General features: G+C 31.6%; 1 protein-coding gene across 1 annotated transcript; it reads left to right on the top strand.

Annotated features, from left to right (window-relative positions):
* Window positions 1-1,858: 1,858 nt before the first annotated feature.
* Window positions 1,859-3,128, top strand: LOC114170145 (probable E3 ubiquitin-protein ligase ZFP1). The gene is made up of 5 exons (XM_028055630.1): window positions 1,859-1,997; window positions 2,137-2,366; window positions 2,455-2,586; window positions 2,689-2,859; window positions 2,961-3,128. Exons 1-5 carry the CDS (start codon window positions 1,859-1,861, stop codon window positions 3,093-3,095), a joined length of 807 nt encoding a protein of 268 aa, XP_027911431.1. The 3' UTR covers window positions 3,096-3,128.
* Window positions 3,129-25,124: the final 21,996 nt, after the last annotated feature.

The following is a 25,124-nucleotide window of genomic DNA, read 5'->3' as shown; positions in this document are numbered from 1 at the left end:
CAACTCCTAAGGCACGAACAATGAAAGCAAGTAGACAAAATTGAAATTGAAATCGAAAGAGATGAAATCAGAGAAAGGAAGATGAAATCAAAAGCCAAGTCGAAAATGAAAATGAAATTTTAAAGAGACGAAAACGATGGAATGGGAGGTACACAATTTATCTTCCTATTTCTTCTTTCTATAAGTGACACTTTAGTTTTTTCCTAGACGATAGAGTTTCATAAGCCACTGATTCAACGACACCTTTTTTATGAGCAAAACAGTTTCCTAACCCTAACCAAATTAAAATTTAAAGAATTATAAAATTTTACGTGGGTTATTTTAAGAACCCCTTATACTTAACGAGTGTTTATAAAACCTTTCCTATATATATATATATATATATATATATATATATATATATATGAAGGTTATTACTACCCTAAACAATAAACCCCGATTTTAAAATATGTTTTTTCAGTGATTTATCATAATTAAATTTATTTTGCAATTAGAATCTATTAAATCATTCACAAATATCTTATTCCATATTAAAAAAAAAGTTTATTGCTTATAATGTAAGGAATTTGTATGATTTTTATTTTTTATAAGAAAATTTTTTAATTAATATTTTAAACAAAAAAATTATGTGATTAATGATGATAAATTTTAAAATTGAGATACGAAAGATTTTTACTTATAAATGGTTCAACCTTCACGTTGTTATTCTTACTCTAAACTACTTGTAAACTGTTCATTTAATAATAAAGTCAGTGTATATGATAATAATTTTCCAATCATATAACTTTTATCTTTTTTATTGATATTAGTGTGTAATCTATCTGTGTAAAAGAATTGAATTTTTCTTGTTTATATATAAATATATTTTATCTTTACCTATGTATATTATTCTCTTGGAGGCTAAGAAATGATTTATATGCAATAATAATTAAATAATATAATAAATCTAATTATATTGAAGTCTAATGTTCCCGTTAGATAATGGAGGAGGATTTCTTGGACAACTAACCATTCCAAATAAAATTATTTGTTAAGTATTGTAAATATGCTGTGATTAGTGTGTAATGTGTTTTTATGTATAAAATTTGAATTTATCTCATGATTATATAAATATCTTCTTTCTCTACTTTTTACTTTGTATTTTCCATAGTTTGTTAGGATTTGATGAAATATAATGATTAAATAAAATAATAATCCAAATTATATGGATATCAAACGTAATAATTAATTGCTACTTCACTCAATCTAAAAGATAAATCATAATAATATATGGGTTTAGAATTGGATTTCAAAAATTGAATTATTTTTAATGGTAAATATTTCCTCTACCTCTAGTCTAGTCATTATCATCTTTATAATCAATATATTTTGACCGTAGGTTTACAAATAACAATTAATGTCACGATTTCATAAACTGAATATTTAAAATTAGTGTAATTAATGCGGTAATCAATGATAATTAATGATATGAAGTAAGTGTAATGTTTATTTAGAATTAGATTTTAAAGATTAAATTATCTTTAACCGTCAAAATTTCCTTTATCATTAACCACTTAAATTACCATATTTACAAGTAATCAATTTTAATGTAGATTTACAAATAATAATAAATGGTATCGAGATTAGGTAAACTGAATATTCAGAATTACATTTTCAAAATTAAATTATCTTTAGAAATAGATTTCCTTATTTAACTCTTACCTTAATTAAATTATCATCTTTATTTATAAATAGTGTTACGATAAATTTACAGATTACTCATCTCTTAACATCTTCTTCCGCTGTCGCCAAAAGAATTCTTCTACATTCATCATTGTCTTTCTTTGTCAATTTTTTAATCTGAAACATGTCTCATAATATGGCAGTGAGAGGACTGACCATAGATTCCCATTTTATAGTTGATAGTGATGAGAATGGGATGGTGTATGGAATGACACAACACCATGTAATTCAGCATCATCACTCTAATCATTTCATTCAGCCTAACTATTTGCAAGGTAAAATGTCCACCTTTCTTTCTCTACTTTTTCTGCTTTGATTGAAGAGTCCTGCAATCTTTTGTTATTTTCTTTAAATTTTTGGCATGCTGAATTGATTTTGTTTTTGACTGTGTTCACTGTGGATAATTTTCTCCAGCTCCATTAGAGAATACAAGAATGGGTATCCGAAGAAGGCATCGCCACGTATTTCACCATCGGCATCACCATGTGCAAGAGATCAGAGGGCATTCCAACTTTCACTCCCATGTTACTGTTCCATCGTATAGAGCTCCAACAACAACTCATCATTCAAGAACTTCTTCAATACCGATACAAAATGCACCTCGCAGAGCCAACATGCATAGTTTGCATCCTCCCGCATTTCGTGTAATATGTCATTCTCTTTATTTTTTGTAATTCTTAGTCCTTAAAAGTCTACTTTCTTTCTCACATATTATTCTCTTTTCCTGTGCAGGAACTTCCATCATATTTGGTCATGGACGCCGATGACATGTCATACGAGACATTTTCTAATATGCAGGAATCTTTTTCATTAGATGACCCTCAAAGTGATATGCGCTTGGACATCGATGGCATATCATATGAGGCAAGTACATTATATATAGTCACATGTATTTTTCTATTAATACTAAAATCTTAGTGACTATAAAAAACTTTAAATTGCTAATTGTTCAAAATTGGATAACAGGAGCTTCTTGAGTTAGGTGAAAGGCTTGGCAATGGCAATGGAAATTTAGAAAGGGGTTTGTCGGAAGACGTTATTACAAGACAAATGCCGACAAAATCTTTTCTACTACCTGAGAACTTAGAGGGGTCAACTTCTGAGGATCGAGAAACTGATCTTTGCATAATATGCCAGGTATAAAATATAGCAACATGTTTATTTTATTCATTCAAGTTTATGTATTAGAAATATGTTTTACTCTTTCTCCTATTAATTAGAATGTCATCATTTTATAGGATGACTATAAGAACAAGGAGGAGATCGGTATTCTTCAATGCGGACATGAATACCACGCAGATTGTATAAAGAGATGGTTAATTCAGAAAAATATTTGTCCCATGTGCAAATCAAAAGCATTGACTATCGAATAGAGAGGGAAATTAAAATCGCATAATTCATATTTTATTTCGGATCAAGTAGTACAAGTTGTAAAAGTAAAAAAACTCATTGTTTACGATTTTGATGAACTAGTATGCTTAGTTACATTCTCGAATTGGATAATAGAACATTTATCGTGATATATTGTTGTTGGTTAAATGTTAACTTTGCAAAATTACATTCTTACTATTTTTTCTTATTTTTTGCTTTTCCTATTGCGTAAATATATATATATATATATATATGTATAATACATCAGATTATCTTATTTAATGCCATTGCGTTTTATAAATAGTATTATAATCAAATTAATTGGCAAGAAACAAAAGTCATTATTAATCATTTTCATCAAGAAACTACTATTTTTTAACTTTCGAATTTTCATAAGGTCTATTTTTATTTTTATTAATTCGAATTAGAATTATACAGTAGTATTCATGAAACTGAAAATGTTTGGCTTTCGAGAATAGTAATAATTTGAAGGTTATTATTAGGGGAAGAATATAGATGAGGCTTTTACTTTCTTTTTCTCATTCAAGATCATGATGAAGGTTGTTAAAGCTTTTATTGTTACCTAGTTATCTTTTATATTATATAAAATAAATGTTTAGTTTTCTTAGTTCAAATTTACTATAAATTATCTTGTATATAGAAAGATACTTAATCTAAATAGGGAAATATTTATTACATGTAAATCTATTTTCAAAATAATATAATCTTGAAAATCTAATTCTAAATATTCCGTTTATCTCATATCATTAAATTTGATAAGTCAATAGGAATGAGAATATAAGGTCAAGAGAAATGAGAAATGGAGAAATCTTTACTACTAAAGATAATTTAACCTTAATTATTATTTGTAAATTTATTGTAAAAGTAAATTAGTTATAAAGATGATGATGATGATGACAACGGAAACTTAAAGAAGTAATTTTACTTAAAATTTTAAAATCTAATTGTAATATTCACTTTATTTAATTTTGATGACATTAATTATTATTTCTAAATCTACTGCAAACATAGGTTAGATGATAACGACAAGGGAAGAGTTAAGAGAGATAAATTTTATACCCTAAAGATAATTCAATTTTTGAAATTTCATTTTAAATATTTCCGTGATCTGATTCTGGTGCCATTGATTATTACGGTTCACGTTTTAAAGAACCATCAATTATTACCTTTGATATCATATAATTTAGATTACTGTTTTATTAATGATTACATTTCAATCAAATCCTAACAAACCACAAAAATATTAAAGATATCTACCCTCTCCATGTCCCTCCCCGCCCTCTTAAAGATATCTACCCAAAAAAATATTAAAGATATCTAATAAATTATATTCAGAATGTAAATTAAATAATTTGTATATCTCACATTTTAATATTTTTACTATTTTTTAATATATTTATTAATTGTATATTTTCTTTTCGTTTGAGAATGTTTAACACTTTCAATTCAAGAGTTTAACCACATAAACCTTTCATTTATTATATTATATAAAAAAAATATCTTTTTTATTGTATTATTATTATTATTATTACTGTTTTTCTCATATGAATAACTCTTTTATTTTGTTAAAATAATTTGTTATCTCTCACTCATTGACTATGTTAATATTTGAAAAGTTTTTTTAGATCTTGAAGGTATTTTTCATCTTATTATAACATTAATTATACATTTGTTTTTTTTATGTGATTTCATTTCATGGTCTGTCAAATTGTTTCTAAGACACATTTGATCATTTTTTTAATATTTTTATTTGTTACTTATTTTATCATGAGTGCTATATTTTGATTATTTTTATATAATTATTTTTATTTTCTAACTCATTATCATATATGTAATTTTATCATTATAATTATATAAATACATTTTATTTGCTATAATATAATAATTTTATGTAATTGTCATTATATATATATATATATATATATATATATATATATATATATATATATATATATAACATTCTTTTATCTCCATACCCAAACCTAGTTAACGTGAGGATTTCCCTTCAAAAGTGGTCAAATGAATTAGACAAAATCTTCTACATTCTACGTTATATCTTAATAACTAATATTTAATACTCATTAATATTGCATCTAATCATTATTTTCTAACTCATTATCATATATATAATTTTATCACTATAATTATATAAATTAATTTTATTTGCTATAATATAATAATTTAATGTAATTGTTATATAATATATATATATATATATATATATATATAACATTTTTTTTATCTTCATACCCAAACTTAGTTAATGTGAGGATTTTCCTTAAAATGTGGTCGAATGAATTAGACAAGATATTCTACATTCTACGTTATATCTTAATAACTAATATTTAATACTCATTAATGTCACATTTAATCATTATTTCTTATATTTAAAAAGTTGAAAATTATAAAAAAAATTAAAATTACATTAATAACTAATAGTTAATACCCATCAATATTTCATTTAATCATTATTACATCAATCAATTTTCTTATATTTAAAAAAATGAAAATTATAAAAGAAAATTTAAAATTACATTGACATTGCAAGATCATATCATTCCCTTTCTCAAAAGTAGAACTCCACATAACTCTCATAAAGAGAAAACTCAATTTTATCAACCTCATATTTTATTTGTATTACAAGTGTATCCTTTTATGAGATGAATTAGACAATTCTACATTCCACTTTATATCTCAAAAACTCATTTAATATCCACTAGTGGTGTATTTAATCATCATTATTTCTTATATTTTAAAAGATAAAAATTATAAATAAAACTTAAAATTGTTATAAAATAAAACTAATAAAAGGTACAAGAATAAATGATAGAAGGAAGATTAGACAGTGAGAGAATATGGAACAACTTTATGTGTCTTATTAGTACCATGTCTTATTACTGATAAGAAGTCCTATTTATAAATACAACATGGTAACCTATAAAGGATACAAATCAAATAATTAATATAAATATTTACATAAAGACTAATGAGTAACGAATCATATATGAGTATCAATTATATCAATCATATAAGTAATTGTATCAAATCAATGGACGGCTATTAATTCATAACATTTCCCATAGGAAAAATCCTTTGGGATAAAAACCTAGTGAAGGAAAAAGAGTACACCATTCTATATAATATTGTTCTTTACATCTTCTATTTCTTCCTCTCATATAAACTTACATCATTAAGATGACATAGTCCAATCGTGTGAACCAATTGTTCAAAGTTTTTCTTGGCAAAGACTTTGTAAATAAATCTGCTAGATTTTCGCATGAACAAATCTTTTAGATCTCTACATCATCCTTTCTATTGAATAATGTACTATTGTCTTCACATATGGTTGTTGATTCCATCTTTGTCGGGGATAGCCACAAGTTTCTTGTACATGTTGAAATATAGACCTTAACTAAACATATTCACGACTTACCTCATGTAATGCTAAAAATTATGCATGATTTTGACGATGTTGTTGTATGGTCTCTTTCACATATTGTCATGAAATCATTTTGCTACCACATATGAATAAATATCTTGTTTGTGATAAACCGTTGTGACATAGTGAGAATATAATAAATAACATGCATCTGAATAATCCATTAGATCCAATTATGAATCATTTGGATAAAATAATTCCATATTCGTAGTACCCTTAAGATAACAGGGTATATTTTTTACTCCAATCCACTGTCTTCTTGTAGGTGAAGAACTATATCTTGCTTATCAAATTTACAACAAATGAAATATCATATCAAGTATAATTAGCAAGATACATTAGTGCTCTTATCACACTGATGTATGGTACTTCTGGACCAAGAAGATTTTCATCATTTTCTTGAGGTCTAAGAAGAGCACTTATCAACATCTAACGACCTTACAACTATTAGAGTGCATAATGGATGTGACTTGTCCATTTAGAACATTTTATGCACCTTAATTATATAAGCCTATTGATGTATAAAAACCTCCTTTGTTTAAATACTCAATTTGTAATCTCAAACAAAAATTTTGCCTTTTCAAAATCCTTCACCTCAAATTCTTTATTTAAGAAATCAATTGCCTTTGTGATCTCATTAGAAGTTTCAACGATGTTTATGTCATCTACATAAACAATTATTATGGCAATTTCATTTTTGGATCTTTTCAAATAAATACAAGAACAAATAGGATCATTTATGTATCCTTCTTTTAATAAGTACTCAATAAGATGGTTATACCACACACGTCTTGATTGCTTTAATCAATAAAAGGGCTTGTTCAATTTTATTGAATAACCCTCGTTAAAATTTGCCTTGTTGGGCAAATAAAATCCTTCAAGGATTTTCATATAAATATGATTCTTAAGAGAACTGTACAAATAGATTGTAACATCATCCATTAGAAGTAAATGCAAACCTTGTTATGCAACTAAGATAATCAAATATTGCAATGTTGCTGCATCCAATACCAGTAAATATGTCTTTTCATAAATCAATATTAGGTTTTGTGAAAAACCTTGAGCAACCAATTGTGCTTTGTATCTAACAATTTCATCATTCTTAATTTGATTTTTGTACAAAATTCATATGTACCCAACGAGTTTCACATCTTCAGGTGTGCGAACTATAGATCCAAAAACCTTTCCTTTAGCAAGTAAATCTAATTATTGTTCTTTGCATATTTTAATTTTGGCCTATTGATCCCCATTGTCATTCATAACATTCATCACTATATTATATGTAAAATTTTCGTCAATGTTGACTTCATTTTGGTTCCATATTATATGATTCATGACATAATCTATTAAGATCTCATCATTTTGAACAATTTCAAGTACCTAAGGTTCTTCTAGAACTGAATCATTAATTATGTCAAATGAATATTTTGAGATTACCAACTTTTCGATTAGGTCATCTTGCATTTTAGCTCCTTTCTCATTCAAGAGTTTTTATCTTTGGAACCAATAGACCTATCATGCTTCAAGCGTGTCTTTGGAACTAACAAGCCTACCACGCTTCAGGCATGTTATGAATTAATATCAATTATCTTCAGAGCATTAGCAAATGGTATTAGTTACCCTTCTTTTGTCAGTAAAACATAAGGTAATTGATTGACTAATTTTGAAAATGAATTATCCTTTGAAATTCTAGTTCACATTCTTTTGTATGAGGATCAAGACAAGATAATGATAATTCATTCCAACCAATACCTTTTTCCAATTGTTTTCTTTCTCCCCTTAATGTTGGAAAAACTTATTCATCAAAGTGACAGTCGAAAAGTCAAACTGTAAATAAGTTTCATGTTGGTAGTTCAAGATATTTCATTATTGAGGGAGAATCACATCCAACATATATTCTCAATTGCGTTTGAGGACCCATCATAGTCCCTTTTGGTAGGGGAAACATATACACCACACCCTAAATTCTTACATGAGTCATTGAACAAAAACCAATAACATAATAGAGTATTTGTGATAACTTGTTAGTTTGATGCGAATCAATAATGCAACATGCAAAATTACATATGCTCAAGTAGCCATCGAAAGATTAGCTCTCATAAGTAATGGTCTTCCAACCAATTTTAGACGTTTTAGTAATGATTTCGCAAGTCTATTTTGAGTATGAACATGTGCTATTGGATGCTCAAATTCAATTCCAATTGATGTACAATATTCATGAAAAGGATGAGATGTAATTTCACCAGTATTATCAAAACATATTTTCTTAATTGGATAATCTAGGATGTAAGCTCTTAATTGTACTAATAACTTTGAAAATACTTGATTGCAAGTTGATAATAAACAAATATGTGATCATCTAGTTTATGCATAAATTAAAATCATGAAATATATACATTATCCACATGATAGGTGTATTGGACCATAAATATCACCATATATTTGTTCTGAAAATGAGATTGGCTCATTTCTAATTTTTCTAGTGATGGTCGTATTATCAACTTTTGTGAACTTATAGTTCATGATAACTCATTGGTATGAAGAAGTTTCTTGACTCTTAAGTGGGTGTCCACATGATTTTTTCAACAATTTTTAGCATCATGATATATTCAGGATGACCCAATCGATCAGGCCAAACAAGAAATTCATTTCTATTTGTAAGCTTCTAGTTTACAATGACATGTGTCTCAATTGCATTACTATATATGCAGTATAAGCCATAAGAGAAGGCTAATAATTTCTCCAATACACATTTTATATTTGACTCAATTTGAGTGATATAAAGATATTCAATATCTCCTTCATTATTTGTCTCAATATGATATCCATTTAGACGAATATCCTTGAAACTTAAAAAGTTTCTATTAGACTTAGGAGAATAAAATGCATTTTTAATATGTAATCTTGTATCTTTTGGTAGAAGTACAATAACTCTTTCGGAGCCTTCAATTATATTTGTAGTACTAGAAATAGTACTAACATTGACTTCTCACATTACCAAACAAGAGAAAAATTTATTACTCTTTGAGAATTGTATGAGTTGTTGCACTATCAATAAGACATATATCCTCATCATTGGTGCTAGTGCCAACATTCATTTTTCATATAAACATAAATATCAATATGAGAAAATATTTTTTTAACACTCTCATAACCAATGAGGTGATCAATGCTTCCATTTGATTTATCAAAGAAAATAATAATATTAAGATGAGTAACATCCATATGGCTATAATCAGAATCACCATCATCATGAGCAAAATGTGTTTCTATGTTCTTCTCATTATTTGTACGATGCTTTGGTGTACAACAAGTACAAATCAAATGGTCTTATTTGTACCATCGTAATGATAATATATACTTTCATCTTATTTGCCAATATTTCACATTTTTCTTTTCCCTTTTTCACATTATCGTGCCACTTTTGGTGACAAAATGTGTCTTTGAAATTTCTTTTACAACCATGTCCATAATCAATATCACGATCATGAAAATATAAATCAAATGTTGTTGCATTCACTTCTGGAAATGGAGTAGAACCAATTGGACATGTTTCACGATTTTTTTATTAAAAGCTCGTTACTATGTCCAGCCATACAAAGACATGAAATAAATTCATAATATTTATTGCTGCATTCACTTCTGGGAATGGAACAGATTGGGTGAATCTCATGATTTGTCATCAAAAGCTTCATTGTTTTGTTCAACCCTACAAAGGCATGAAATAAATTTATAATATTTGTGAAATCTTTTATTTTTTTCACAATATTGTTGTTGTAGGAGCAAATTAGTTGCTCAAATGCTTTATTTCTTTATTTAATGGTATCACTAAGATCCATTGCATCTAAATGTATTTCAACATTTAATATCCAATATAAATAATTCTTCCTTTAAATATCAAGGGTCACAAATTCAAATTTTGCAACGTTTAGCGTGTTTAGAATTAGCACATAAAATAATAATATTATTAATAATAATAATCATCAAAATAATAATAATAATAATAATAATAATAATCACTGTTATAATAAAAATAAAAATAACAAGACGAAGATGAAAAATGATAAAGTCAAACAATTCTCCTTAGAAGAACAAGAATATAAGGTAAAATTGTAAATGAAGAAAGGATTAGAAAAAACTTGTATTAAGACACGTAGAGTTATCGTTAGCTTCCACTTGTCCTCAGTTGGTTGGTACATCGTGCTGATAACGTGTTATAAAATAAAACTAATAAAAAGTACAAGAATAGAAAATAGAAGGAAGATTAGAGGATGAGATAATAGGGAACAACTTTTTTGTGTGTCTTATTACTGGTAGGAAGAGTTTTATTTATAGATACAACATGGTAATCCAATAAAGGATACAAATCAAATAATTAGTACAAATATTTACATACTAACTAATTGTAACTAACTAACTAACTAACTAACAAACAGTATCAAATTAATGGACAACTATTAATTCATAACAAAACTTACATTGACATTGCAAGATCATATCATTCCATCCTTCACGAACATTCGGGCTAGAATGTCATGAATGTACTTCCTCTCAAAGAAACATAATACCTACATCAAATATTTGCACATTATCTTTATTATCATTTTCTTCTTCAATGATCACTTTTTTCTCACTTTTTTTCTTCTTTTCTCTTATATATATATATATATATATATATATTCTTGAATCTCTTTTTCTCTCGACTCCTCCTCTTTTCTTTTTCTCTCGACTCCTTCTCTTTATGTTTTTTTTTTCTCAGCACCTCTTTTATTTCATATTCTTCACCAATTTTCTACGTGATTTTCATTACTATTATAAATCTAAACTTTACATATACTCATGATCAACTTATATTTAACTATTTCATATATTAAATAAATTATTAAAAAATATGTGTACGCACCATCTCATATTATATAACATTTTATAAATTAGAGATTTTTAGTTTATATAACATGCATAAGATAAAAAATCTTCTCTCATTATATAACATTTTATAAATCAGAGAGATTTAGTTTATATTACACGCATAAGATAAAAATCTTCTCTCACATCTAATGTCTATTAGTTAAAATAGAATAAATTTTATTTTTTAAATAAAACAGTTTTAATAACCTAATAAATTTTAAACTTTTGGAGCTTTGTAGTACGGCTTTTTGCTGCGTTTGGTATCTTCACATGTAAGTGTCGTCAAAGTACTACTATAACTCTTGTTTGATAATACAAAAATATCAAGAAAATATATAATATCAATCTTCTCAAATAGTTTTTCATGTAGAATAATGTAGAATAATGTGATTCCTAACTTTTTATTATGAAGGAAAATACATAGAAATACGTAAGAATAGAATTATGTTAATCTTACAAGGTTGTTTTTCATAAAAAATTTGTAACTCTGAATTTTCCTATGAAAGAAAAAAATACCTTGAAGCATGATCAATCTTTATCTGATTCAAATAAATATTTTCATCAACATGCTTTTAAATAAAAATATATAATTCTTTTTCTACAGATATTTTGGAGAAAATAAATATTTTAATTAACGATCACATCAATTTTTATACGTTTAATTAAAAATACCATCTTTAGAGACGTTATAAAGTGCTAATAGATTATCAGTGCCCGATGAATTCTCAAATTCAAACTTGAGACTATTCTTATTTTTCATACGGAATTAACTTTCAAACCTAAACTTGATTTGAAAGACTATTTTTTGTAAGGGTTTTTTATAATTTTAATAAATAAATTAAGGTGACAACTCCTATTTATTTTAAATTCATTTTAAAATTATTTTTTCCGTCTCTTCTTTGTCCTGATTGGGACACAAGGCTTACGGTCTCAAGAAAGAAAAAAGGTTTTTGATGCCACTATATATCACAGAATCACTGAACACGCTTGTTGTATCTTGTTAACACTAGGCCCAACATCTCAAAATTATCACTATGCTCGAAAGCCAAATATTTGAGTTTCATGAATACTGTATAATTCTAATTCCAATTATTAAAAAGAAAAATAGACCTTATCGAACTTTGAAGATTTAAGAAAGTACTTTATTGATAACAATGACTAAGAATCACTTTTGTTTCTTGCCAACTAATTTGATTATAATACTATTTATAAAACGCAAGCGCATTTAAATAAAGTTAACATTTAAACCACAATATGATAAATGAAGACTGGTATTTTGACATCATTCTTTTTTTTACTATCATTTGACACTATCTTTCATAATTATTTACTTTCTCTTTCTTCTAAAAACATAAAAGTTAATTTTTCTTAAGACTATTTTACCCTTATACAAATTGTCAAATGCTCGTTGAATGGTGTCAAATAACGTTTTTCCATGATAAATGTCCTACGATAAATGTTTTATTGTCCAATTCGGGAATGTAAGTATGTTTACTAGTTCATGAATACTGTAAACAAAGAGTTTTTCATTTTTACAACAGTGTTAGCAACATGTATTGCTTAATCGAGAACAAAATATGAATTCACTCAAAATATGGTTTAATTTATGTTTCTATTCAATAGTCAACGCTTTTGATTTCCAAAGGGGACAAACATTTTTTTTTCATGTAACCATCTCCTTATACAATCTGCATGGTATTCATGTCCGCATTGAAGAATGTCAATCTCTTCCTTGTTCTTATATTCATATTATAAAATTATGCATGTGCATTCTCATAAATAAAAGAAAGAGAAAAACATATTTCTAATACATAAAACTTGAATGAATAAAATATACATGTTATATTTTATACCTGACATATTATACAAAGATCAGTTTCCTGATCTTCAAAAGTTGACCCCTCCAAGTTCTTAGGTACTAGACAAGCTTTAAATTTTGTCTGCACTTGTCTTGCAATAATGTCTTCCAACAAACCTCTTTCTATGTTGCCATTGCCTAGCCTTTCACCTAACTCAAGAAGCTCTTGTTGATCAATTAACGGTTAGCAATTTATAATTTTTATAGTCACTAAGGTTTTAGCATTCATAAAAAAATGCATTAGACTATTTATATATAATATTCTTGCCTCATATGACATGTCGTGAATGTCCAAACGCATATCATTATAAGGGTCACCTAATGAAGGAGATTCATGTTCAAGAAAAGAGAATAACAAGAAAGAAAGTAGGTTTTTAAGGAATAGGAATTACCAAAAGAGAATGACATATTACACGAAATGAAGGAGGATGAAAATTATGCATGTTGTCTCTATGAGGTGCATTTTGTATGGGCATCGAAGAACTTTTTGAATGATTTGGTGTTGTTGGAACTCTATATGATGGGTCAGTCACGTTGGAATTAAAGATGGAGTGACCTGTGACATCTTGCGCATAATACTGCCAACGGGGAGATATGTGGTGGTGCCTTCTTCAGAGACCCATTCTTGTATTCTCTAATGAGCTTCCATTAGCACCGGGAAATGGAGCTGGAGAAAATGATCAACAAATGACCAAATCAATTCACCATGTCAAGAATCAACATTGGTAAGGTAATGTTGATATACATGAATACATTATAAAGAGAACAAAATAGAACAAGTAGAGAAAGAAAGAGAGACATTTTACCTTGTACATAGGAGATTGGAAGAGATTGATACCAAGCCCAAGCCAAAGCATCAATGGTTAGAGTGACGATGATGAAGTCCATGATGTTGAATGCAAAGAACTACTTTTTTGGCGATAGCGGAAGAAAATTTTAAGAAATGAGTAATTTAATTTGTAAATTTATCGTAACATTATTAAAAAGATGATAATTTAAATAAGGTAAAGGTTAAAGAGGGAAATCTATTACTAAAGATAATTTAATTTCAAAAATTTAATTGTAAATATTCAGTTTAAGTATTTAATGATAAGTGAAATCATTACTATTAAAGATAATTTAATCTTTAAAATCTAATTCTAAATATTCATTACAACTTATCTTGGTATCTTGAATTATTATATGTGAATCTTTAGGTGACACAAAGTTAGGACAACTTCGCTTTAGGAAGGAGGGTACGATAGAGAGGACTATCTTTTTATTCAATATACTGGTGAGTGATTCTTCAGGTGACATGAAGTTGAGGGGACAAAAAATGATATGATCCTTACCGAAAAGAGAACAATCTTTTCTAAATTTGAATATCTTTTGTAAAGAATAATTAAAATAAGAGTAAAGAACGCGAAATAAGACAGAAATGGAATGTGCCACAATCTAGTAGATTGATAAGTAAAGGAAGATTCACCACAAAGAGGTCCCTCTTTGATAAGAACCCAATCAAAAGAGTAGATGCCACAATCAACGATAGATAAGTCAAGTTGCCACAATCCAATCCACGATTGATAAGTCAAGACGCCACGATCGAGATTGATAAGCTTTTCGAAGGTTCGCCACAAAGATCTTTGTCTTTGATATGAACATAATAATATTGATGCCACAAAGAACCTAGTCTTTGATAATTCAAAGAGGATTCACCACAAAGACCTTTGTCTTTGATAAGAACGTTAAGGCTTAAGCCAAGAATCAAGAGAATCCTCTCTTAAATGAGCTAATTATAGTAATGGCTGAAAAGTGATTACAATTGTTTAGACCTTGAAATTTATAGGTGATAATGTAGATTTTTACCATTATCTTGGCTATCTTTTGCTAACAGAATCAACTCCTATTGAGCTTTTAACCCATTTAATCCTCGCTTTTACTTTGCTTTTGTGAATAAATACAATATGGGTTACATAGATCTAATTATACCATTAATCCCCTTTTTTGTGTCCAATTTAATGATAGGAATCCTTTGTCTCAAACCGAAGAAGTTGTCAACCAGAGAAGAAAGAAGAAAAAAAAACAAAATTGAAGATTTGACCCTGCATCCAGCACTGAGTACCAGAAAGTCAAGGCTCAACGCCATTTGCCTCACATTTTTCAAAGCTCAGCACCAGGATCAGCGTTGAGCGCCAGTTGATTCGAATTTTTGGACACTCAACGCCATTTGGTTCGCATTTTTGGGCGTTGAGCGCTGATTAGCTAGCAAAGTTGGACGTTGAACGGTGTGGGGATAGTGTTGAGCGGCACTTGTCCTAATGTGGCAAAATTTTTAACCTATTTCTTTTGGATTCTCAATGGGAAGGCATCTTTGGACGTGAGAGGCACGAAAGAACACGTTTTGAAGAGCTTGGAGGTTTGCCAGGGTTTGTGGGGACAATTCCTTCTTCCTCTTTGTATCTCCTTTCTCTTCCATTCTTCCATTAATAAGCTTGAGCCTCCATGACAATGGAGAGCTAAACCCATTTTTGTTGGGGTTAGATGTAGCCTCTGAACTCTTGTGTAAATTGCAAATGTTTTAATTATATATATGCCTCTTTCATTAAATGTTAGTCTTCTTGTTTCTTCACTTAATGCTAGCACTGATTTGACCATCCATTACATGATATTTGGTTCATGGGATGTGAAAATATCTTTTAAAACCTTAATTTGGAACAAGAAAACTCAATGGAGCTTGTTGTAAGACCCGTGAAAATTAATTAATTAATAAATGCGGGTAGTGGGAGCCTTTATGGCATTTAATTCTGACATGTATGACGTGAAAAAGTACTAGCTTAAGTGATTGAGAGTACTTGGTTTGTGTGAGAGGACTTGGGTTCAAGTCCTATGTATGCCATTTATGTACTATTTAATTTATAATTATTTTAATAATGTGCTGGATCATGATGAGTGATAACATAATTATAGAATTATGTGAATTATCATGAAACATGAATTTGTTGAATGGTAGGAGTTGATTTTGGTGCGCAATGATTATAGTTTGGGGAAGACACATGAATGTTACCTAACAGTTTTAAAGCCTCTTGGAATGGAATAATCTTGTGGTAAATTGCTATAATGACATGGTGAGAGTTGTAAATATCTATACATGGATATGAATATAATGCACTAGTATAAAGGATTGTATAAGACCCGTGAAAATTAATTAATTAAATAATTAATTAATTAATAAATGTGGGTAATGGGAGCCTTTATGGCATTAAATATGATTGATGTGATGTGGAAAAATACTAGCTCAAGTGGACTTGGGTTCAAGTCTTATGTATGAAAATTATGTGTTATTTAATTATTATTATTTTTAAATATATGTTGATCATGTTGACAGATAATATAATCATTGAATTATATTAATCATCATGAAACATGAATTGATTGAATGGTTGGGCATTGATTTGGAATTGGCATGGTTGTGGGTTCAAGCCTTGGAGAACCCAAATTAAACTTTATTTTTTGCTAAACTTAGTTTTGGCTTGAATATGAAAGGGTAGATGAAACCCTAGCCCCAGCCAAGGAGGGCTGGAAAACCATCATGAGACAACTAATGAATGGTAATTAACATAAGATTAATGCTATTTTTCGTTTTGCCTCATTAAACCCACATTAAGACACCAATTAGAGGCTAATTAAGAGAAAATGAGAGAGGTTTTGTGGCTGGTTTTACTGGATTGGTTGAGGGAGACAAAAATCAGAGTGAAGAGAGTGTGTTAAGTGAATCATTGAGGCTGATTTGAGGAGAACTAAGGAAGGCTATTGGAAGCAAGGGAGAATCAAGAGTCATTCAAGCTTTTAAGCAAAAGGATCCAAGTTAGGGGTGCTGTCAACGCGTTTAATTGATTAAATTATTGCATGAATTGTATAATATATGTATATTGATCATGCACCCTTCATTTTCTATGGATTTCACGAGTTTCTGGAATTTCCAAAAACCGCCTAGCGGACTGATGGACGGCCGCCAGGCAACACATCAAATTCTACCTAATACTGGGTTCCTAAAAGGGAATTGCCTGGTGGTAAATCCCTAACCGCCAAGCGATGCATGGATTAATTTACCCAGTTTTTCTGTTTCGTTGCACTGCCTGGCGGTGATGAACACCCATCAGGCGACACAGTGATCTTTTGGCTCGTACTTAATGTTTTAGGGTTCAGGAATGTTTTTGTTTGGGGGAAAATAAAGTCCTAATTATTTGTGAGTGATTAGGTGTCATGTCTCGTTGGATTAGATGTAATGGGGGGTAAATTGGATGATATTGTATGTACGGGGTTGTAAGGTGTGATGATTTGAGAATTTTAGTATCTGAAATCAAATAATGGGAATTTAATTTGAGTATTGATATTATCGAAATGGAAAAATTAGCCTGATTAAATTGTTAAGTAATTGGAAGTATGTTGTCAACTTGCATTGGATGAATCTTGGGAGAGAGGGTTGCGTAGGTGTTGTACGAGTGCTGGAATTTTCCAGAATTGATATGCACCGCCTGGCGGCAAGCTTCGAGCCGCTAGGTGATATGGGTAACAATAGAGGTTGATTGTGTTCCGAGTGCAGTGAGGATGGAAACTGAACTTTGAGCCATTGAAGTGTACAAGGGAAAGATGAGATATGTGGGTCAAGGGTTGAAGTAAATTGGAAGGAGTAAAATGAGTAGATGTAAATACTATGTTATGATTAGATGGGATGTAGTGGATGCTGCGTTATTCAATCTTAGGTGGAGAAACCAGAGTTCTATTTTGTAAAAAGAAGGACTGAAATGTAGAACATTAAGGTTAATTAGAATTGCCAAATTGGAGATTTGAGTGCAATTGTGGTAAGTTGTGGTGGTGGTGTCATATAACTATGGCAGTGTCTTACTTATTGATTGGACAAATAATGTAATAGTAGAGGTATGAGATTAACAAGAGTATGTATGATCTTAGAAGCATTGAGGGTAACCAAGTCTATTCATTTATAACTTAGGTTAGTGAACCTAAACGAAATTCAGAATGTTGGTAGAAATCACTAGGAGCGAATATAATAGATTGGGAGAAATTCTATAGTGAGGATTTGTGCTTAATCATAGTGTAACATGTTCAAGATGCCTATAAGTCAGTACAATGCAGATTACTGGTGCAGCGCCTGGCGGCAGAGCGGGACCTGTCAGGCGATAACTGCCAAAACAATGGGTTCCTAGTGCTCGTGCGCTTGGCGGCATGGGTAGTCCCACCAGGCGATAACTACAGTAGAGGTATTTCCTGAGGAGCTACGCGCCTGGCGATACGTGTCCCCCGCCAGGCAATTTTACTGCACCAGCCTTGAGTTGCTGGTTCTGCATGTGTGATCTACAAGGCTTTTCAAATACTTTAAAGGTTGGCTTGCTGGCGTTCCTTGAGTTGAGCTCGGAACGTATCCCTTGAGTTGAGCTCGGGATAGGGGTTAAGCACGTGGCATTCCTCGAGTTGAGCTCGGAATGACATCCCTCGAGTTGAGCTCGGGATGACGGATGAACACGAGGAACCCTTGAGTTGAGATCGGGTTGACGAGTGTTGCTGGTGTGAGTGTGCTGGTTGTGGCCAATACGGATGGGTCCAAATAGATTGTCCTCCTTAATTGTAGCTAACGAGTTTGATAGTCTTAGGACGTTACGACTATGTTTGTATTTGGGAACCTCACCTTGCGTTACGTTATATGATCTGTAACATGGTTTCCCACACATGCTCTATCGGTTATCGCCGATAGGTATGACAGCAAGACACCTTGAAATAGTCACTAGAAGATGTAGAACATGAATAACATGGTTGTGGCCATGTGATATGGAATCAAATGAGGGAATTCCTATGGTTTGATTGTATGATATATATATATATATATATATATATATATATATATATATATATATATATATATATATATATATATATATATATATATATATATATATATATATATATATATAAGTGTGTTTTATATGTATGTTGTAAGACTCGTAGAATTTAATTAATTAAATATATAATTAATTAATAAATGCGGGAGGAGAAATAATTATGACATTAAATTAGGGTTGGTATGACATGGAAAAGTGCTAGCTCTTGTGGTTGAGAGCACTTTGATTGTGTGAGAGGACTTGGGTTCGAGTCCTATGTATGCTAACTTTTGTGCTATTATTTTATTATTTAATCTATGAAATCATGTTCTGGTATGATATGATGTCTGAATTGGATTTGTTAAGTATGAAACATGAATTGGCATGATGGTGTGATATTGATTTGGTAAGTGCATGGTTATGGTTCAAACCTTGGAGAATTAAACTAAAAACTTTATTTTTAGCATTTTTGGCTTTGAATTGAATATGAAAGGTTGGGAAAAACCCTAGATAGTTGAGAGGCAGCCTTGGGTAGCTAAAAAACAGATCATAAAGGTCAATTAAAGGGTAATTAACAGTACCAATAGGTAAATTTCGTTTTGGGTAATTAAACTCTACTAAAAGCCAAGTTTAAAAGGGTAAAAAGTGGTCATAGGGAAGGTTTTGGCAAGCTGGAATAGTAACCTGAGTTAGGGCACGAGAATCAGAGAGATTAGTGAGGATTGAGTGAGGTTCTGGTGAAGATTGAGTGAGCACACCAAGAAGGGGGAGACGGTGATCAAAGGAAAAAGCTTGAGGATTTCAAGTATAGCAAAGGAAATCAGGTTAGGGGAGCTGAACCACGTCTTATATCGTTTATTGAATAATTATATGATTGAAAGTATGTGTGTTTTGCTGAACTTGTATTATTGGATTGAAAATGCTGAGTTCTGGAAATTTTCTAGAAACCGCCTGGCGGGCTGTTCATAGCCGCCAGGCGGCGCATGTAGAGTTCGCCTATTCTGGGTTCCTGGGAGGGGACCGCCTGGCGGTACATACCCGACCGCCAAGCGACACATATTAATTTCACCAGTTCTGGAATTTTATTATGAACTGCCTGGCGGTGATGAACAACCGCCAGGCGACGCGAGTAAATGTTAGCGATTTTGGTATATTTTGGGTTCAAGGGTGAGTATGATTGGATGAAAATGTAGTGGTAAGTGTTAGGGGGTGATATGGCATGTGTTTTATTGATTTGTAGCGTAATTGAAGTCGTAAATTGATGGAACAATGTACATGAACTCTAGGGTTGAATGTTGGGTTACCATTAGTTATGATTCAAAATTGGATACTGGGAAATTGCAGTGGGATTAAACGATCATTATATTTGAGTCTGAATTGTCCTGATTGTGTTGGTATATGAGCGGAGACTGATGGGGATTCGCATAGAAGGAAGAATGGTGAAGTCAGAGGTGCTGGAAAGAATCTGGAAATACCTAGATGGTATGCACCGCCTGGTGGCACGGGGTTTGCTGCCAGGCGCCGACGCAGACATTATACCCCAGATTTGATGAAACAAATGCTGAGGGGCTGGGGGTTTGTTCTGGAGAGAATTGGTTCAGTACGGTGTAAATAGGGTTGGGAAATCCATGGGTCAGGAGCTGCTTTTCTACCTTGATTGTGGTCAAGTATGTGGGGTAGGTTTCTATGAATCAACGAGTTCAAGTAAGGCTTGAGGTGTTGAACTAAATTTTCTGATATGGGTATTAGTAATTTAGTTAACTTGGGTTCATAATACTGCTTGAAATAAAGTCGTAGAATCGGGACAGTTGGAACTGGGAACATAATTAGTTGGAGTACATTGTGGTTGGCCTAATTCTTAAGAAACAATGTGTTATGGGTATATGCTGTATATTTGGTGCCAGAAATCTAGTAGTCTTGAGGAAGAAATTTGAGATAGAGAACATAAACCAGAGGGGATGGCTGTACTGGTATGGCGCCTGGCGGGAGGGAACGAATCCACCAGGCGATAGAGGGAAGACAATGAGTGCCTGTTAGTGCAGCACCTGGCGGGAGAGCCTGTGGCGCCAGGTGATTTACACCCAATAGGAAGTCACTATCACGTAGGCGCTTGGTGGTAGGAGTAATACCGCCAGGCGGTACCTGGAGTAAGGAAAGTATTTGAGGCGCTGTGCGCCTGGCGGTACGCGACACCCGCCAGGCGGTTTGGGAGCTGGCAGCGCCTGGCGGCACGTGTCCCCCGCCAGGCGATTTATACTACTGCAGCGTTGAGTTTTGATTGTGTATCTGTGATCTACAATGCGTCTAGTGGTGCTTTAAAGGTGGGGTTGCTGGTGTTCCTTGAGTTGTGGCTTGGAACGTATCCCTTGAGTTGTGGCTCGGGATAGGGGTTGTGGCCAGTACGGATGGGTCTAGATAGATTGCCCTCCTCAGTTGTTGGTTGACGAGTTTGGTAGTCTTAGGACGATACGGACTATGTTCGTATATGGGAACTCTACTTGGCGTTGCGGTGTATGATCCATAGCATGTTTTCCCGCACGTGCTCTATCGGTTGTGGCCGATAGGTATGGCAGTAAGTCACCTTGATGTAATCCTTAGACGATGTAGAACACGAATAATCTGATTCGGGGGTCGGATTGTAGGAATAAAAGTACAGGACAATGTGGGGAATTAAGTTAAGTGCTGTGATATGTATGCATGTTGATATATATGTTTATAGCATTGTATATATGTGATTTATTTGCTAAGCTCACCCTATCTGCGTGTGTTTGGCGATGATCGTGTACGCAATACACGAGAGCAGATGTTGATGATGCAGGTAGCTTTGGTGCAGCTTAGTTGCGGAGAGGGGTTCGATTGGGAAATTCTTATGTTATTTATTGCTTTTGAAAATAGTTGTAAACCTTAATGGGTAATTTTATAACATTGTGATTTTGGTATTTATAAACTTTATTCGATCGTATAATAAAATTTAAATTTTCCCGCGCTTTGGGAAAATGAGGTATTATTAAATGCGCTGAGTATTTTATTTTTCTCTATTTTATTTACAAACCCGTAATATCCTGACGGAATGTTACATATGTATATATATTTATATGTTTATTCTGTTAAGCTCACCCTATCTGCTTGTGGTTGGCAATGATAATGTATGCGGTACACGTGAGCAAATGATGTTGTTGTAGGTGGTTCTGGTGATGCTTAGCTACGGAGCGGGATAGCTTGGGAGTTTTATATTTTATGATTTGAAATAAATTGTAAACACTATGGATGTTTTATATTATTTTGAGTTTTATAAATTATGGAATTTTGGACTATTCATAAATTTAATAAAGTTTTAAATTTCCCGCGTTTTTGGGAAATGATGTTATATTAAATTACGAGTATTGAGTATTTTCCTTATTTTATTATTTAAATCCGTAATATCCTGACGGGATGTTACAATTTGGAGCCACCAGGTGGTATGTTACGAAAATAGTGGGGCATTGAACGCATGGCGCCTGGCGACATTGAGGGTTTCGCCAGGCGATACCTATAAATAGTGAGCACCAGAGGCGCTTAGCACTTGGCGGTACGCGTCCCCCGCCAGGCGGTCTGGAAGCACAATGCGCTTGGTGCCTCGTGAGTAGCGCCAGGCAGTTTTGGTGAGGCAAATGTATTTTGCTATGCTTTGGACTTGCGTGATTTACAAGGCTTTAGTGATGCTTCAAAGGTTGGCTTGCTGGTGTTCCTTGAGTTGTGGCTCGCGATAGGGGTAAGCACGTGGTATTCCTTGAGTTGTGGCTCATAATAGCATCTCTTGAGTTGTGGCTCGGGATGGTGGATGAACACGAGGAACTCTTGAGTTGTGGTTTAGTTTGGCGAGTGTTGCCGGTGTGAGTGTGCACGAAGCGGCATGTACGGATGGGTCCAATTAGATTTCCCTCCTTAGTGTTTAACTAACAAGTTTGGTAATCTTGGGACGTTACGAATGTTATTCGTATTGGGAACTTCACCTGGAGTTACGGTGTATGATCCGTAGTATGGTTTCCCACACGTGCTCTATCAGTTATGGCTAATATGTGTGACAGCAAGACATCTTGAGGTATTCACTAGAAGACGTATAACACGAGTAAGATAGTGGTGGCCATGTGGTGTGAAATCAAAGGATGGAAATTCCTTTGGTGTACTCATTGTATGATTTTATCTAATGAAAATATATGGTTTATATATATGTTTGTCTAATTGTTAGCTCACCCTATGTGCTTGTGTTTGGCGATGATCGTGTACGCGGTATACGTGAGCAAAGGATGTTGCAGGTGGATCTGGTGAGGCATAGAGCCGGAGCAGGGCTAGTCTAGGATAAAGAATTTTGTCAGAACTTTCATATTTTTATGATTTTAAATAAATTGTAATCGTTTATATTACTCAAATTTTGATAATTAAATTGTGTTTATAATTACGGAATTTGAATTATTGTTGACGTAATAAAAGTTTAAATTTCCCGCGTTTTGGGAAATGAGGTTTCTTTAATTGGCGATTAATTACTATTTATTTATTTTATTATTTAAATCCGTAATATCCGGTCGGGATGTTACACTTGTATCTAGGAGTGTGGCTTGACCCATTTGTTGTCTTAAATCCTAGTGCATAAAGCATATTTGCATATTAAGAGTTCAATGGGATTGACTCTTAATAAGGAAATTTAGGCTCAATCCATTAAGGAATTAGGGTTTGAGTAGAATTGTGGGTTGACATTAGCATATTGATGTAGAGAATGTAAAATTGTATTTGCATGACAACAAAGTAGGTGATTCTAACCCCGACAATATCAATTCATATCATTTCTAATATTTTCCATTAACTAAGTGCCTTTAACTTCCAAAGTTCATCTTTAATCAATTATGCACAAATTTACTTTCGCACATGAAACTCAAAATTATGGAATCATTCTTTAGTTTAAATTAGTTATTAATTGCACTATTGATTAGTATTACACGAGTCTATTGGGAAATGATATCCCGACCTTAGTGGTTACTACTTGCGCGATTTGGTACGCTTGCCAGAGTCTTAACAATAGGCTTTAAAACATAAAAGATAAAAGATAAAAACGAAATAAAATATCAAAAGATATCAAAATATATCTGAAATATCAAAAGATATCAAAAGATATCCAAAAATATCGTAAGATACCAAAAGATATCAAAATATCAAAAGATATCCAAAAATATCGTAAGATACCAAAAGATATCAAAAATATCAAAAGATATAAAAAGATATCCATGATATCAAAAGATATCCAAAAATATCAAAGGATATCAAAAGATAATAAAAAAACATAAGCTGAATCATTTACATAATTAAATATAATTAATAAATTTAATTATATAAATTATTCTTTAATTATATGATCTTCATGTCTCGTGTTATTTAATGCTAAAAGCTCCTAGTTAAGTTATTCTTATATATATTCAGGAAATAGTCCTCTATCATAACCTCCTTCCCAAAGCGAAGTTGTCCTCAACTTCGTGTCACCTGAAGATTCCTTCACCATTGTATTGGATAAAGAGATAATCCTCTATCATACTCTCGTTCCTAAAGCGAAGTTGGTGCTCAACTTTGTGTCACCTGAAGATTTCTTCACCTTTGTATTGGATCAAGAGATAGTCTTCTATCATACCCTCCTTCTTAAAGCAAAGTTGTCTTTAACTTCGTGTCACTTGAAGATCCCTTTCCCTTAGGTTTGGTAGTATTAAAGTAACTCCCTCCTTCTTAAATTTCTCTTTATCTTGAGTTGAACTTGATCAATCATTCATGGTTCTCTCTCGTTTGGAGAGAATTCAACCCGAATTCCAACAGATCTTACACACAACCCACAAACATAATTCAGAAACATAACCCTAAAATAACCCAAAATAGAAATTATATTAAAAATGAGATTTAGATCCTGAAAGAG

The sequence above is a fragment of the Vigna unguiculata genome, chromosome 11, assembly GCF_004118075.2.
Source record: "Vigna unguiculata cultivar IT97K-499-35 chromosome 11, ASM411807v1, whole genome shotgun sequence".
Taxonomy (NCBI): Eukaryota; Viridiplantae; Streptophyta; class Magnoliopsida; order Fabales; family Fabaceae; genus Vigna; species Vigna unguiculata.
The sequence above is the reverse complement of the archived record's forward strand: the minus strand, read 5'-3'. Positions and strand labels throughout refer to the sequence as shown.

Bases quoted from the DNA above. Each gene is read 5' to 3' on its own strand.
- LOC114170145 (XM_028055630.1), top strand. From the start codon at position 1,859: ATGGCAGTGAGAGGACTGACCATAGATTCCCATTTTATAGTTGATAGT. The intron at 2,367-2,454 runs GTAATATGTCAT...TTTCCTGTGCAG, and splicing joins TGCATCCTCCCGCATTTCGT to GAACTTCCATCATATTTGGT. The intron at 2,860-2,960 runs GTATAAAATATA...ATCATTTTATAG, and splicing joins ATCTTTGCATAATATGCCAG to GATGACTATAAGAACAAGGA.